The sequence below is a fragment of the Phaenicophaeus curvirostris genome, chromosome 5, assembly GCF_032191515.1.
Source record: "Phaenicophaeus curvirostris isolate KB17595 chromosome 5, BPBGC_Pcur_1.0, whole genome shotgun sequence".
NCBI lineage: Eukaryota > Metazoa > Chordata > Aves > Cuculiformes > Cuculidae > Phaenicophaeus > Phaenicophaeus curvirostris.
Genome location: NC_091396.1, coordinates 12,388,216 through 12,404,020, shown reverse-complemented (window position 1 = coordinate 12,404,020; position 15,805 = coordinate 12,388,216). Strand labels below are relative to the sequence as shown.

The 15,805-nt window shown below is 35.8% G+C and overlaps 1 protein-coding gene across 5 annotated transcripts in view; it reads right to left on the bottom strand.

The window, feature by feature from the left end:
- Positions 1-15,805, bottom strand: part of SBF2 (SET binding factor 2) — a 256,714-nt gene that overhangs the window by 123,875 nt on the left and 117,034 nt on the right. For all 5 annotated transcript variants that reach the window (XM_069857573.1, XM_069857575.1, XM_069857577.1 and 2 more), the window contains exons 4-6: positions 10,312-10,425; positions 8,580-8,690; positions 6,207-6,312 (exon numbers count right to left, since the gene is read on the bottom strand). In XM_069857573.1, coding sequence (XP_069713674.1) covers positions 6,207-6,312; positions 8,580-8,690; positions 10,312-10,425 — 331 coding nt within the window. The remainder of the gene's footprint in view (positions 1-6,206; positions 6,313-8,579; positions 8,691-10,311; positions 10,426-15,805) is intronic.

The following is a 15,805-nucleotide window of genomic DNA, read 5'->3' as shown; positions in this document are numbered from 1 at the left end:
TAATTATCCCAGTGTTTAATCACAGATCAAGTATACCTATTTTATCGGAAAAATAAACTAGAAGCAAGTGTCACTCCTACTGTCACTGCCAGTGGCCAACACACACCCTTTGAATTAAAGTCATTGAGTTATTGTATGCTAAACTCTACCCTCTTCTGAAACTGAAGAACTATTCAAGTCATCCCATTCACAGTACAGGAAGCGAAATACTTTTAATACAATTCGGCTCTTTCTTGGACAATGCTGTGTAGTCCAGAATGCAATTCCTCTATTTGACTCACACATTCTAAATAGTTAAAAGAGCCATCAACTGCAAAAGTTAAGGACTATGAAGAAGGCACAAAGTAGCTTATGCTAGCTCAGAAAGAAGAAAGTTGCTGAACTGTGGGATGTTTATCGCTCACATCAAAATTTATGAAGTATAGTGTTGGGAAGCAATAAAATGTTGGAAAAGTTGTTAACAGATGAAATCAGCTTTATTGCAGAATGCTGAAAGTCTGACCAGTGCACATATTTTAAGATCAAGGAAGATCGCTTTCTCAGGATCAAACTATACCAGGCAGGTAAGGGTGCACAAGGACATTTCGTACAGGACTTGCAAAGTTTGATTTTTAGTATTAAAGGGATCAAAGCTTATTGTGAAGAACTAATAATGAAAATATGGACTTTTTCAAGACTTTTGGAAGGTAAACAGTGAAAATTTAAGAACCACCAGCTGCCAGGGACTGGCAATGGCAATAGCACGCTGCTTTATAACAGAAGGCAAGGCAGGTGTCAAGTATGGAAACAAGGTGGGAAAGGGCAGCGCACTCACTAAGAAGTGGTGGAGTCCCACCAGTACCCAGGTCAAAATGAGTTGGGTAGGTCTCCTGACAGTAGCTAGGTACAGCCAAAAGTTGAGATAGCCAGCCAAGGTCACGGTGATGAGTAAGGTCTGAGGTCAAGTCAGCATCGCAGGGTCAGGTTCAGTGAAGGCTGGCAGGTGAGTCACAGCGACCACTAGCCAAGTCCACGGTCAGGAAGAAGGTCTAAGATCAAGCCAGGGTGTCCAGTCCGTGGGTGAGGATTTGGGTCAGAGTGGTACGTTGTCAGGCACAAGCATTGCTGCAACATGGCTCAGGCAAGGACTAAGGGCATGGCCTGAGTTTAAAGTGCAGCATCAAAGTGAAGAGATCAAGAAGCCCCTCCTTCTCCATTGTTTCACATAGCTCTTTCCTCAACAGTCTGAACCAAGGTTGCACAGCTGGGCTGCATCAACACTGACCTTGAGCACAAGCAACTCAACCCTGCAGGAGGGCTTTGGAGCGCTGCTGATGTGCTCAGGGCCCTGACATCAGCATTCAAAGGAGATATTTATAAGAACCAAGGACAGAGCCTGCTGATCTATCAGCCTAACCAGAGATTCCAGGTCTTCCAAGAGCAAAATGTACGCTGAATGATATTGGCACAACTACAGGACCATTTAAAAAAAATGAGTTTTTTAATGTGTTAACCAAAATTGTAAAGTGTGAGTTTGTCAGTTTAAAATCCCTCTGTAAAAATATCTACTCCCAGAGATGGAGCAGCAAACCTTCATCAAAAAAATAACTGAAATAATGCTGTTGTAATTAACTAAGATCTTTCCTGCACCCCCCAAACAAATTTTTAGATACACAAACCAATTCTAGTAGATTCATTATCAAAACTAAAATATTTTTTAAAACATATCGTTATTCATTAATTTCTAACAAATTAAAAGACCAATAAATGAGGAAATGCAGCATTTCTCTTCCTTCTGTGCACTGTGATAGTCCACCCCAAAAAATAATAAACAGGTAATGATAGTTAATATATGATCCCATCATTTTTTTATGAATGGATTTATCACTGTATAACAGAAACAGGTTCCAGCTTCATGTCTGTTTAAACCAATCATCACTGTCAGTATCCCACCAGGGAAACACCTGGAAAATTATTCACTTTCTGTTTGTTTCCTTTGTAGTATTTGTTTCTTTGTTTATAAGCAGATCTCTACAGCATCAGAGAAGTATTGACTCTGGTGCAAAAGAAAGGCAGGAATGTGCAAGCACCATCAAACACACCTGTCCTAGTATTTATATTTTTTGCAAATGTAACAATCCATAGAAGTTTAATCAATCAGTCACTTCTGACATCTGGAATTACTGATAATTAACGACACTACAGTCTTCATAAATATTTTTAAATTACTTGTTTTAGGGCTTCATACACTGCCTAATGGTGTACACATAATTTCAAGATGCGAAATATTTTAAGAGAAGTAAAAAGGCTGAGGGATAATGAACAAAATATGATGTTTAACACTTTCACATAAATTATGTTATAGTTGGGACAAATTAAAGACAAACTTGCTAATGCTCAGCCCAGCACTGCCATTCATCTTCAACCCATTCCATCTATTTAGTAGCTTTTCTACATGGCCTTGAATTCAAAAGCACCCTTACCCTCTGTCTTCATCCAGAAAATTCAAAGTAGAATTTATTTCAAAGTTTCGGATTTTGTCACTTAAAAAATTACTTTGTAACACTGAAAGTCAGTTTGAGTTCTAATAAAAATACTCGAGTGGTGAATAAAAAATATGAGGAGGAAAAAGTTGCAGACAACTGAAATGGAACAGAGGAAATCAGTGATAGGAAAACAGCCCAGATAAGACACTAAACAAGAAGGAAAGGAAGAAAAAAACTCTTTTGCCTTGTGCTTGTGTTCAGAAAGTAGGGAGGAATAGTAGTTCTTCAAAAATATATTTTTTTTATAATCGTTCTACTCAGGTTAGCAGTGCAATTCAGTTTACCAGTCTTTGAAACACACAAAAATTAAAAGTTCTGGTTAAATCTTAGTTTCTTATTTTGTTACTCAGGTCCCTAATTAATACTGTGTCTCAGGTTCATTGGAAAAAACTTTCTTTCAGGGGAGATGGAAGTGTGTGTCTCGGAAACAAATGACTGAATATAGCAGTGCTCAGCAACCATACTGCCAGGAGAATGGCGAAGGCAAATATGGTTGGAGTTTGCAGAAATGAAAAGAGCTTAAGGCAGAAACACAGGAATGTACTGTTAATAAAGTGAAAGAGAAGAGAAATACAATCAAAATCTCCCTCGAGCCTGTCTTTGAAGCTTTTATAGACACCTACCATCTTACTATGAGACAATGAGGAATACAAAAACATTTGAAGTCTTGTCATTAGCACACATAATTTTTAAAAGCAACTTGAGGATTACTCTTTTTCCAGCTAATACTTGTTGATTAAATCATTTTTACGGGTAGTGATCCACCTATAAGCCTGGCTTTTGTCATGTTATTCCCATAAATTGATTTTTTAAGAATGTATGATTTAAGATGTCAAATACTGCTGTTCCTTATTATTAAGCTTAAAACCTTTGGGGATGTTTTTCCCAACTGTAGTTAAACGCCTGAGTAAAAATAAGGTCTATTTCCAGATACGCTGTGAACTTGGTAATACAGGGAGGGTCATCCACTGACAAAGAATTATCCTGCCAAGTAGAAAAAGCATGACGAGACTATTATTGCACAATATTTCTCAAAATAAATGTTGAAATTACTTTTGTATCTATTCATAGTGGTCTTACCGCCCATCTTCCTCAAAAAAAGAGCTATTTTTAAAAAGGTGATTTATACATTTCACAAATATTTTTCTAGCTACTCTTAAATTTTCCACTAATAAGTTAAATAGAATTAAGTGACCTGTACCAGAAGAGAAATAACTGAACATGTCGTTACTTGACAAACAGCCTCGTCAGTATTTGTGTCCTAAACAAAAGTATTTGATGGAATAACAGCTGTTTTAGAGTAACCAACACCACACTGGCCAAGAGAAGCAGAATGCTTTTGCTCAGGCTGGTAGAGGCAAACATGCATTTATCTCCTGTTCAAATGGAATGAGAGAAATAGAGCAAGTGTGAACACTGGCATTAAAAGCCCAAAAACCTGAAAAGCTCAATCATGATCTCCAGAGGCAAGGATTAGGCTTTATCTTAGAAAAATAAGCTTTTTCAAAGTGATGCGCTAATATTCTACCACATCCTTTTGGACTCATTGCTTTTAACACTTCCTAAGACTATGTAAAAATTGAGAATAAATGAGAATTTATTTCAAACAGGCTGTTCATGCTTCTTTTATATTCAACAACCATTGCAAATAGACTCTTTTCATTAAATTAAAACAGAAATTCATCATTAACAAACCTTGGTTTTAAGAAGAACACAACAGCCCATGACCTACATGTGAAAGGAACTATGTGCTACTCTGTAAAGTGATGTACACTGTGAAAATGCAAACATTTTTTTAACTTATGTCCTTAGGATACAAGGCGATTCTACTGTTGTGCTATATCCAAAGGTATCCTAGATACAAAAGCTTTGAAAGAGACATCAGCGGGGAACTGAAGCATGCTGGGGGCAGGGAGGGGGAGGCACAGTGGTCATATGGGCGATGGGAAAAATAAGTCTCTTTTGCAAAGGGTTCAAGTAGCTGCTTAAAAAAAAAAAACCTGCCTGTCACCGTATTTACTGATTACTTGACTAATTTCAGGCCTGTTCCCAACCAACAACTACTGTCCTCATCACACCAAAGAATAGTAGAGAGACAGGAAGAGGACCTACATGAAACCATAACAGAAGCTCTTCCTAATAGTTTTGACAGCATTGTGAAAAAGAAAATGATGCCACAACAAAAAAGAACAGGCATTGAGACAATTTTTTTCCTACAAACTTGTATGATCTCTTCATGACAACAGGACATAAACATATAACTTCTCTTAGCAAAGATTTGTCAAGTTTCATAATCACATGTTTTCTTCTGTATGTCTCTTCTTCAGGCCAGCTGAAGTGTCACGAATCAGAATTGTGAGCAATAAGCAAGTGAGAAAACACAACAATCCCAATTTGCCATACAAAAGCCAAGCGTCATAAGACACGGTAGCTAATCTATCCAAGCAGGAGCTAACAGTCTTGCCGACTTTGACATTTTAAGAGCTGTGAACTTACAGCAGCATTCACCACAATTGCCCAAAATAAACAGCCTCAGCTTAGGTATTACATACTCTACTTACTGAACATACCATACCACATGGTATCCCATAATGTACTCATGGTACCTCACAATACATTTCATATCTTCATAAAAGAGGAAAAGCTGCTAGGCCTATCCATGTTTAAACCATCACATCCAGCTTGTCCAGAGTAATCTTAATGAATCTTGATGTAATAAGCTATATAAAAACTGCAGAGGCTGTGGTAAAGATAAGTAGTATCTATACCATGTTAGCCATGTTGGTTTTTAACTTAAACTGCGACCAACAAAAAAATAATATTCCTTTTGGAATAATATTCTTTTTGGAAGGATACAACTAAGTCTCATCAGTAGTCGATGGCATTGTACTCATTGGATCTGTCACCGCTTCCTGTGACTCTTCACTATTCCTTTTCCAGTGTACATCCATTCTTACTATCAATTTATGAGAAGAATGGATGGCAACACATACCCCAGGACCGTAAGATTACTTGAGACTAACCATGAGGTTCACAAGGTGAGAAAAGATCATTAATTGCACTCTTATCCGTGGCTGCTACAGGTTTGTGCTTCAAAGTCACTTCACAAACCAAGGGAAAGACTAACAGAGCACTAAAATTTAATGAGAGATAGAAGACTAGTATTGGGGTACCCAGGTAACAGTAACACACCCTTGTTATTTTGACAAACAAGTATAGTACTTGATAAGGATTGTGTTAGGTTATCTTCTTGAAAAACAGGAAATAATAGATAACAATAGAATAATATGAATTCCATACAGTTACCACTACTAGCTCACAGTATCTTCTCTACTGACCTTTTTGGTTGCACTAGTTTTATTATTGACCTCCCTGGTGAGCAATCTTTTTACATGAATGTTGTTGTAATTAAACAGAGGCCAAGCTAACTTCTGCTCATAGTCCACTTACAGATAATTAGATAATATTGGAAACAACTTACCACGGGCAGGATGTACAGAAAGTTTATATGAATGTCTGATTGGGGGATTAAAGCACTATTAGTCACTCTTTCATTCAAAAGAAATTAATTTTTACCATGTAGCTTTCTTGGCTCATGATTTCAGCCAAATGAGAACAGAAAATACCTCATTCTACAATTAAAAAATATTTTTTTTTCTTTCAAAGGAGACGTAAACGTACCCAGTTGCTGAAAGAGAAGAGCCACACTCGTGCCTGTAACAGGAAGGCTATCATGCAGAGGAGTCTGTATCAGCTGCCGGTCCCCAGCTCCCAAAGAAAATAATTTCTGTAAAAGAATATTGTTCAGTATAAATTTAATTTCTATGGAATAAACAAGCTGTTGTTATACAGATAAGTGATTCAGCTGGTAAAAATTATTTATTTTGTATACAGAAGTTTAAAGTCAGTAAGAACATTGAATTTACCAAGAGATATGAACTAGAATTTGAGGACAATGATACGTCTCGTTGAATGTATACCACAACAGTGCCTTCCTTGCATTTCCATTTAATTAGTTAAATAGTTATGGCTTTCTAGGCATCTGATATTAAATTTTTAATAACACATTAAAAATTCCAGAAAAAAAAAGTTTTAAATCCATTAAAATCATGAACATACTTGTGACATACGGGTATTGAAGAGGACACTTCTGCTACTCCTATGTTCCTGCTCTGCATATCAAAGGACAATTAAAACTTTGGTTACCTTTCCAGCACAAGAACATACCCTCCATTGAGGGAGGCAGGAAATGGGAGTGAAAGGCTAACTTCTGCTTTCTGATACTTGTGTATCACAACCCAAAATCCACTGTAACTGCAAAACAATTTGCTTTCTTCTTTGAGAAAATCACATGACATTCAAGCAGTGGGTGATTTGAAGTGATTACCTCTAACCTCTAACTACCATGGGGTGGGGGGCTTTTCTGTACAAGCAGGAAGTGTGATACAACTTCACTCTTTATGCTAGGAAAGCTGCTGAATGTGTGAAGGTGGCAACCTAGTTGCCGCACAGCAGATGTCTGAAACCAAAACGTTTCACCGTAAAGCCAAGCACGTCAGAGACGCTCTTCTTGGCATTTCAGCAGCAGACCTGGATGAAGGTCAAGAACTAATTTTGCAGTTCATTATTTCAACAGCAGACACATTAATAACCTGGGAGGCTCCTCAAAGACTCAGAAGAAGGTTTCCATGCTAATATACATAATTCAGATTTAGCCCTGGAAGCATGAAGCTGAGGAAAGAAAAGATAAGAACTTAATTTCTCATGGAAATGATAGTTTGAGACTAGCAAAATTAAGTTTGAAATGAAAGAATACTTTAGTTAAAGAAAGAGAGAGGGAGAATAGCCAGAGGAGCATGACTTTTCCTCCCTTTTCTACCATTGCAGAAAGCTAGATTTATGGATAGAGAAAAAAAAAGAAGGCAAACAAACCAACAAAAAGGTAAGAACAGGAGCCAGAAGTTGAAGTGGATCACCAGAACTTGTAATATGAGGTTCAAATACCAATAGAAAAGAGGATTTTTGATAAAAACATAGAAATTAATTACTCCCATTACAAACCAAAAGGCTTGGGATGAAAACACACAGAGATGTGTTTGCCTGGAGAGCAATAAGTCAGACCTTGACTAAGCTGAGAGGACATTTTGTCACTTACAGCATTAACAGAAATTCCAAAGCACTCAGGGTTACGGGAAACACAGAAAAGAACCAGGGATTTCAAGGATTTAAAGGAGGTGGAATAGGTTGGGTGGGAAGTTTGAGAAACTAACTTTAAAATATTGCCACTTGCATACTTGGTTTCCTGGTGCATTTAATGATAAGGATTACAATTTTCCTGTAGTCTCACAGCATAAAGTGAAGGCCAAGCAAATAAGACCAAACCGTCTTGTCAGAAATCCACAAATGTATAGGAATAATTTATTTAAAGTGAATTGACAAATAAACCTGACTTTCTTCTCACCAAAAGCATAGATATAAAGCAGAGAGAAGTCTATTTGCTGCAAAACTTTCTTCTTATTTTTGAATGCATAGGCTACCTGGAATATTCAATTCCATCAAGAAAACCATGTCCAAGTTGGTTTGTTAGCATTTTTTTAAAAATATTATTATACTAGAAATTTAAAAGAGTTACCAAAGTAAAGACCAGTGGAATCCTGAACTGCATCAAGGAAAAGACACAGGTAATTGAACTAAAGTGAAGGACGTGTTAAAAAATGGCAAAAAAAAGGCGTCTTTTAAAAACAAATCTTTAGCAAGCAGAAATATTCCTGAACACAAGTTATTATGAAAAACTAAACTTACACAAACTGTTTGATTTGTTACTGTGCCTTGTAAGAAGGCAACTCAGTGACAAAATTAACCCTCTGACCTTATCTTGGAATGGAATTTTTGCTGTCTTTAGAAGACAGGCCACAGGGAAAGCACTCACGGGCCACAGGGAAAGCACTCAGCTGAACTGTGATCTTTTTTTCCTTCAAAAATATTTCAAGAATTTATTTTTTGTTTTCTTCATAAATTAAATTAACTGGAAAAATACCCTTTTTTCCCGTTTACCTGAGACCCGCCAGAAGCAGGGACAAGGCATGAACACAGATTTGCAATGAGAGTCTCCAATGACACGTTCAGGCTGTCCACATACACAGTATAGATCAGGCCAAGGCAAGCCTAGAAAGATAGACGAAATATATTAGACTGCTATACAGGGAGGGCAGATGTCAAATTACTTGAAGATCTATGCATATATTTTTTAAAAAATAAGTGTGTCTTGATAGTTATTAATGTAGCGGAGTACTTTCTTCCCAACTGAGGACTAAGCAATTTGCTATAGAAGCAATCATTCCTTTTAAAAATATAGCTTGTCTACTTAGAAGTGAAGGATGTGCTGGCAGATGTAGATATAGTGTCTTTTTAAAAAATAAATGTTCAGTAATAATAATAGTTAATGCTTTGTCCATTATACAAAAAAGTGCTTTACGCAAGTTATTTTTAAAGTTATTTAATGAACATAGCTTCATCTGTGAATTCTAGGGACCTAAGCCTGACTGGTTTCCAGAGTAAAACACTGATGAATCAATGAGCTTTCGAGGCTCATTTCTAAAATTAGCATCAAGGATTAACAATTCTATACATTATTTAACTTATATTCTTTAATTATTTCAATATAAACCTATTTTACAATGAACAGTACATTAACACTTCAGCATTTCCGGTTTTTTTTTAATAGATTCAGTTTTGATTGAGAAATCACAGATATAGCTTTATCATTTTTATCTGTAATTTAATGTAAGATGATATAACATCATGTTCTAAGAAGCTTTTTGTTCTGCAGCATCATTTTGGAGGCTTTTACTGCTCTAATTGCAATAGTTCAGTGAATATTTCAGGAATTCTTTTCTTAGAAATAATTCCATCAGTAACTTTTCATATAACACATAGTTAAGCTGTGAAACCCCTTGCCACGGGTTGTTGTAAAATCTGAACATTAAGAAACCGGACAAATAATACGAAAACACTTACAACTGGCACCTCTGGTTCAGGATGTCATTTAACCGTAATTCACGCTGAATTAGGAAAGTATTTTGTGGAATTACTTCTCAAGTCTGCCCTACCCTTACAAACTTTGCTTTCATTTGCTAAGGGCCTCTATTAGAGACAAAATATTGGGCTACATGGACTTCTCATCTCTGAACAGTCATTCTTAATGTCTAATTAAAACTTAACTGTTGAATGATTTCCTCCCTTTATCTGAAATATTTTGTTTCTCTTAATACGTATTAGCTTAATAAAAATGTAGGCTTTTCATTTATCTCAGATCAGCGATATTTCATCAGCTAAAAGTAATCCAAGATCCTAAATCTCTGTCTTGCATCTTAATTTGATCTGGAAGAGGGTCTGAAATTTTGCCCTACATATGAAGGAAAATTAGGATTTCACTATTAATTTACCATTATATATTTAATGAAATATTGCAAATGTGTTGGTTTTATCTGAGCAAGTCTGATTTTGTCCTAATAATTCCCTTCATTATACAGTAAACTGAGCCCAGAAAAATCTCTACCTCATCTTCTATGCAGATTTAAAACTGCTCAGAGGGTAAAAATACACTGCTTCAACCTATAGGGGCTATTTACTGTCACAGACATTAAATTTTATCTAGTTCATTCTAAGCCTACTTTCGCTTTTAAATTCCCAAATCAATCCTGTTTTAAATCAAAAGTACTGTCACTGCTACTCATTAAAACCATACGCTGACATATATTATCAATATAAATTTCAAGTTCTTTACCCTGAAAATCTCTGGATAATCTAGTCTGGATACCAACACCAGACTTTTAGGAGCAAATACTTCTGCAGGTGGAATTAAACCAGACTCCTCTTCACCTTCAATTTCTTTTGTTCCCTTGAAAACAGAAACACTTCAATCAATAAGCAGTAAGAAATTTCCAAATAAAATGTTAGCGTTCTTACATAAAGAGTAACATTTCTCAGAACTTTAGAAAAGAAAATGAATGCATTATTTGAAACCAGTAACAAAGCCAACTAACAGGAGCACATTCCAGTGGTCGCCTGAACTTTGTAAAAGCTGCCAGATGTAGTTACACTTGTTAAAATTCACCTGAGAATACATGCATTGATGTATCTAAAATAAAGACCTCTGAGACAGCAGTTTAACAGGACAGTATTTCATACTGAATGCTCCCTGTTTCACATTTTGGATGGTGAAGTAGATTACAGAACAGGATCCTTTCACATCAAAGTGTTAGCTGACTTACAATCAACCATACTCCGAATACAGAAATAACATATTTCACAAAAGAATTTGATTGTATATATACAATAACTGTAATTCAATTTCTTATAGAATTTCCACTGATGTTACAGTTAAAATTATCTATTGAGTCATGTCCAGCCTCACCCAGTGAATCTGGAACCTAAGGGAATTTCTTCACAAGAACACTGGTTCAAATTTTTCAAAAAAATCTCTTAAACTTCTGAATCACTAAGTTTCTGGTCAAGAAAAGGAGAAAGGTACAACGCAGATAAACTTGCAGTTACTCACAGTATTGTGCAAGTTGCTATAACCTCCATGCCAGTGCTTACTATTCAATCACACATATTTCATTATTACTCATGGCCAAAACGAAAGATGTCACTAAATACTTCCATTTCTAAAATTCCACACATTCTTTGACAAATTAACTGATTAAGTTTTCAAATGACAGAAAGTCCGTGCTTTCCAATTTTTGCATGTAATCCTCTCCACCCTCACACCACCCACCAAATTTCTATTTTATTCTGACCAAACATTCTTCTAACCAAAAATCACTGTATTACCTTAATTGGGAATAAGAGAAAAATTATTTCCTTTTCTGTGAGACAACATGAAATACCTGCCTTCTATTTCTGTCATGTTACTAGTCATCATTTTCAGTTTCCTTTAAAAAAATCCAATATAGTTTTTTTATTAAATGGAAGAAACTTGATAGAAGTCCTCTTAAATGCCAGGAACGCTGTGAGTTCATGAGCTTTATTTTACAACCTCAATTCAGCAAGTATGATTTCTCCAAGTAAACGCACGAATCCAAATAAAAGAAGTTAAAGAAATGATATTAGAAGTACTTAAAAAGTTGACTTAATAAATGCTTTTAATTATGAAAAATGTTTAGTTACAATAAGCTTCATGTGGAAATTTTACTAATGGGGTTCAAGATCAAAAAAGTATGGAGATCACTTTCCTACAGCATAACTGTTCCTCTAGTAGAAAATGGAACAAGTACCTTCAGAAGGAATTGTTGTTTTAATTAATGCAAATAACTTTCTGCTGAAACAAAATACTTAACAACAGTCCCATCCTGTTCAGTTTCATGTCCCTGGTTAGAGGCAAATGGTGGCAGCTGAAGACATCAGCTGTCAGGCAGCAATCAACATCATCTGTGAACCGCTTAATCATTTTTTCCACCACACCAAGGCTTGAATTTATTATATAAACGCTGTCCTCAGTTCTACAACCAAACTGAAAAGTTCCAGTAGCTGGGGAGCAGCTAGAAGCCCCACCGACAGCTGTAGGGTAATTAAGAGCTACTTCCCAACCTGACCCACTGGTGAAGGTGTCTACATTTCAGCCTTTGCCCACTGCTCTTCTATCATGAAGTCAGAGCTGGCTTTTCGGGCTTCTGTCCTGAACACAGGTGTGTGTCCCTTGGACACTCAAGTGTGTTGATCTATGTTAAAGCACTTCTCATATGCTCCCAGCTAAAGAATAAGATGCAGAGGTACGTGTGTGCACATGCACCTTGGTGCTCTCTACTTGCTCCACTATATAGACAGAAAAGGGTGTGTAATTCCACATGTATACCAGAGGAGAGACAAATGCCGTAAAATATTTTAGTATTTATATATACAAATACTATATATATATATACACATATATATATACACACACAAACTGAACGAGACTCTGGTGTTCCTAGAAAACTGCCACGGTGGTTCTTCAGGGCATAAAGACAGCATAAACATCATTATACTGAGTCAGGCAAAAGATTCATCTATAGCTTAGTACCCTATCTTGGTACTAAGGGCCCCCTGAACAGAAGGCAAAGTCAAGGGTGGCTGTTCCTCCAGTGCAACCTCTTCATCTCCAACAACCTGTGGCTCAGGAACTCCCTGACCTGAAGGCAGCCTCCTAGCTAAAACACAATTCGGCATTCAGGTAGAAATGGTTTGCAAGAGAGAGTACTTAGGTTTGTATTAACCAAGCTATTTTAATTAAAATATATGTATAATATTTTCATGCCAAAGTAAAAACAATTGGCACAGCAATGTATGTACACATATGGTCGTATACTTGGCTCTGTATGTTAATCCCCACCTAAACAACAACCAGTACATAGGCAAATGTACATACCTAGTCTAGTTTGCATCTCACTTTTTGGTTAAAATTTTGATTCACAAATCTTAATTACAGTTCCCTCCTCCTATCCCTAAAAATGCAAGAGGAATTTTTAAATTATAGTCTAGTGGTTATAAACCACTAAACATATAATCAACAAAAGTTTATCGTACCAACTGTGCTAAAGAGTAATTATGAATTCTAGGCATAAATGCAACAGATTCTGGCTATCTGAAACTGTGGACCATGACAACATTAGGAAAAATGAAATTAAAACATATTCCACGCTTCTAAAGGCAAGGGAATATGCAAGCTTCTCTACATTCACATGGTACAAAGATAATGAAAACTCAGGGTGCACAGACAAGGAGGATGTTTCTATTACAAGCCGTTTTCATAAAATCCACTCAATTTCAGATCATGTCTTGAATTAATTCATAATTAGATTTAATTTAAAATTTACGGGCACAATAGCAGCACAGTATTGAACTGATAAATCATTTACACTATAAAAACACTCTCTCACTTCATAAAAGATTTATGGAAAAATGTAACGTGACTAAGCCATATTTCTTCCATGGCTGAACGTTCTGACAGGCACGCAGGCACATTATTAGGAGTCAGGAGACTAAGTAGATAATCATTTCAAATGCATGACTTTTAACCTACTTTTCAAGCAAAGTATTAACTGCACAAGCATTCTGTAGCAATACCGAATACAAAGCAGTAAAACCCCAAACTTAATTGTTTCTCATTATGCTTTTGCTCAGACACATGCACATTTCATCGTTCTTTATCAACTTTCTAATCTAAGAAAAAAAAATCCTCCAATCAAAACTAGCAAATAAAAGAGTTGATTGTTGGTGTTTTTTTCAGTAGCTTTTTATTTGATAAATATATAACCCAGTTTACAACTTTAGCAAAAATAATTGGATGTTAAGGAAAACCTTGGTAAGGATACCAAAACTGAAAAGTGAGTTTAAATTAGTTAAATAAGAAGTAAGATAATACTTCTATTTTATTTTTTTTTAAATCTAGTTGATTATTAGTGGTTTCCTTTGTGCTTCCATTGGTTGCAAGAAGACGATAACAATACTTTGCCTACCACTATGGGGCTTCTGTGATATCTCTGATTTAGATTGCTGGCTAACAGCCCTTCAGACTACAGTACAGCAGATTTAGAATTTTCTTATTTGCAATTAAATTTCAAAAGAGTTTTTTTTACTATTTCTTTCTCTTCATTTCTATATACAGGCAGACTTTGAAAACAGCTGAGATGAGAAAAATGTACCACTAGAGAGCAAACTGCTGTTCCAGATGCTCGACATACATTTAAAAGCTGATGCTGAAATATCTCTGCCTTTAGACTGGAAATGAATGATTTTTTTTTTTAATATCAGATTAATAAAAACCTCTTCAGTAGGCTAAGGAATGAGTAATAGAGACTGATCTAACTGTATTAATGAAAGGAACTGTATGATGACCTGCGATTGTACACAACTTCACTATACTTAAAATACATGGTCCCCAGTAGTTATACCGGTGTTTGACTGAGGCCCACCAGGATCCAGTTCCCTGCCTGACAAACCCAGACTCCTCTTTTCTTCTGCATCTCATCTTGGTTTATTTAGTTCAGGGATCTGCAAATGACTGCTGACTCCAGTCCATATGGCAGTTTGTCCACAAAATCTATCAAATAACTACAATTATTATGACGTTCATATAGACCCTCTTATCCACAATATCACCCGTCTTTGCAGAAATCTTCCTTCAGCGGGTTCCTTGTTCACATACATATGATCGTGACAATCTGGGCATCTTAAACATGGAAGGTATAAAGGAGTCTCTTTGGGGGTTTTTTCCTCTTTTCTGGGTTTTTTTTTTTTTCTTCTTACCCCCACTGCATCTCTTAGAGAAACAGCCTCACCAAACTGTAACCCTTAGACCAAAAAAGTACAGAAAAAAATCTAGATAACCAGTTTTAAAATTACATACAGAACTAAATTCTTAATATTCTAAAAATGCATTTTTTTTTGTGTAAGTAGAACATGGTTGAGAATATATCATAAATTTAAATAGGAGCATCTTTTCTGGTTTTACAGCAGGGTTTCTGGTTTGTTAACTTGTCTGCCTTTTTTTTTTTACTCTCTTTTCCTTCACAAATAATACATAATAAACAAACTCAGAAAATGGTGAAACTTCTTTTGAAGGACATATGGTGCAATTCATTTTGCTCAACTTGTTTGCTATAGCTGTAAAGTGGCCTCTTAAGAGAATATAAAAAAAAATAAATTGTCCTGTACATTTAAAGTAAACTAATATGTTCTCAAACTCAAATTTTTAAATGTATTTTATCAAATGTAAACACCCAAATATACATTAAAAATACATACATACAATTCCAGGCAGATCATAGTAATGTTTCACAGGTTCTTACATTAATCAGAATACAGAACTAGAGAGAGAATGAGTGCTTGAGTTCCAGCTGTTTGCCTTTAAACTGGAATGTACAACAACCAACTAACTGAATTAACAGCATCATTTTATAGTTTATGAACTTGGTCAATACAAGCAGCTGAATTAATAAATGTATTTGTGCAAGTATCTGAAAAAAACCCTCACAAAATAACAGGAGTTCACATGACCAATTTTTTTTTTGAAGTCATTACTTCCCTGACTGATAACCAATAGTTTAGAAAAAATGAACTGTCCATCATCACTCTGCTATTTATTTATTTGCTTGTTTTCTGAGAACAATTTGTTCCTCAGTTTAGTCAAGCGATGTAATTTGGCATTAAGTCCAACCTAGACAAATTCCTACTAATTATGCAAGCATTTTTTAACAAGCAAGGCAACTGACAACTGGAATTACCTACCAACAGGTCAAGCA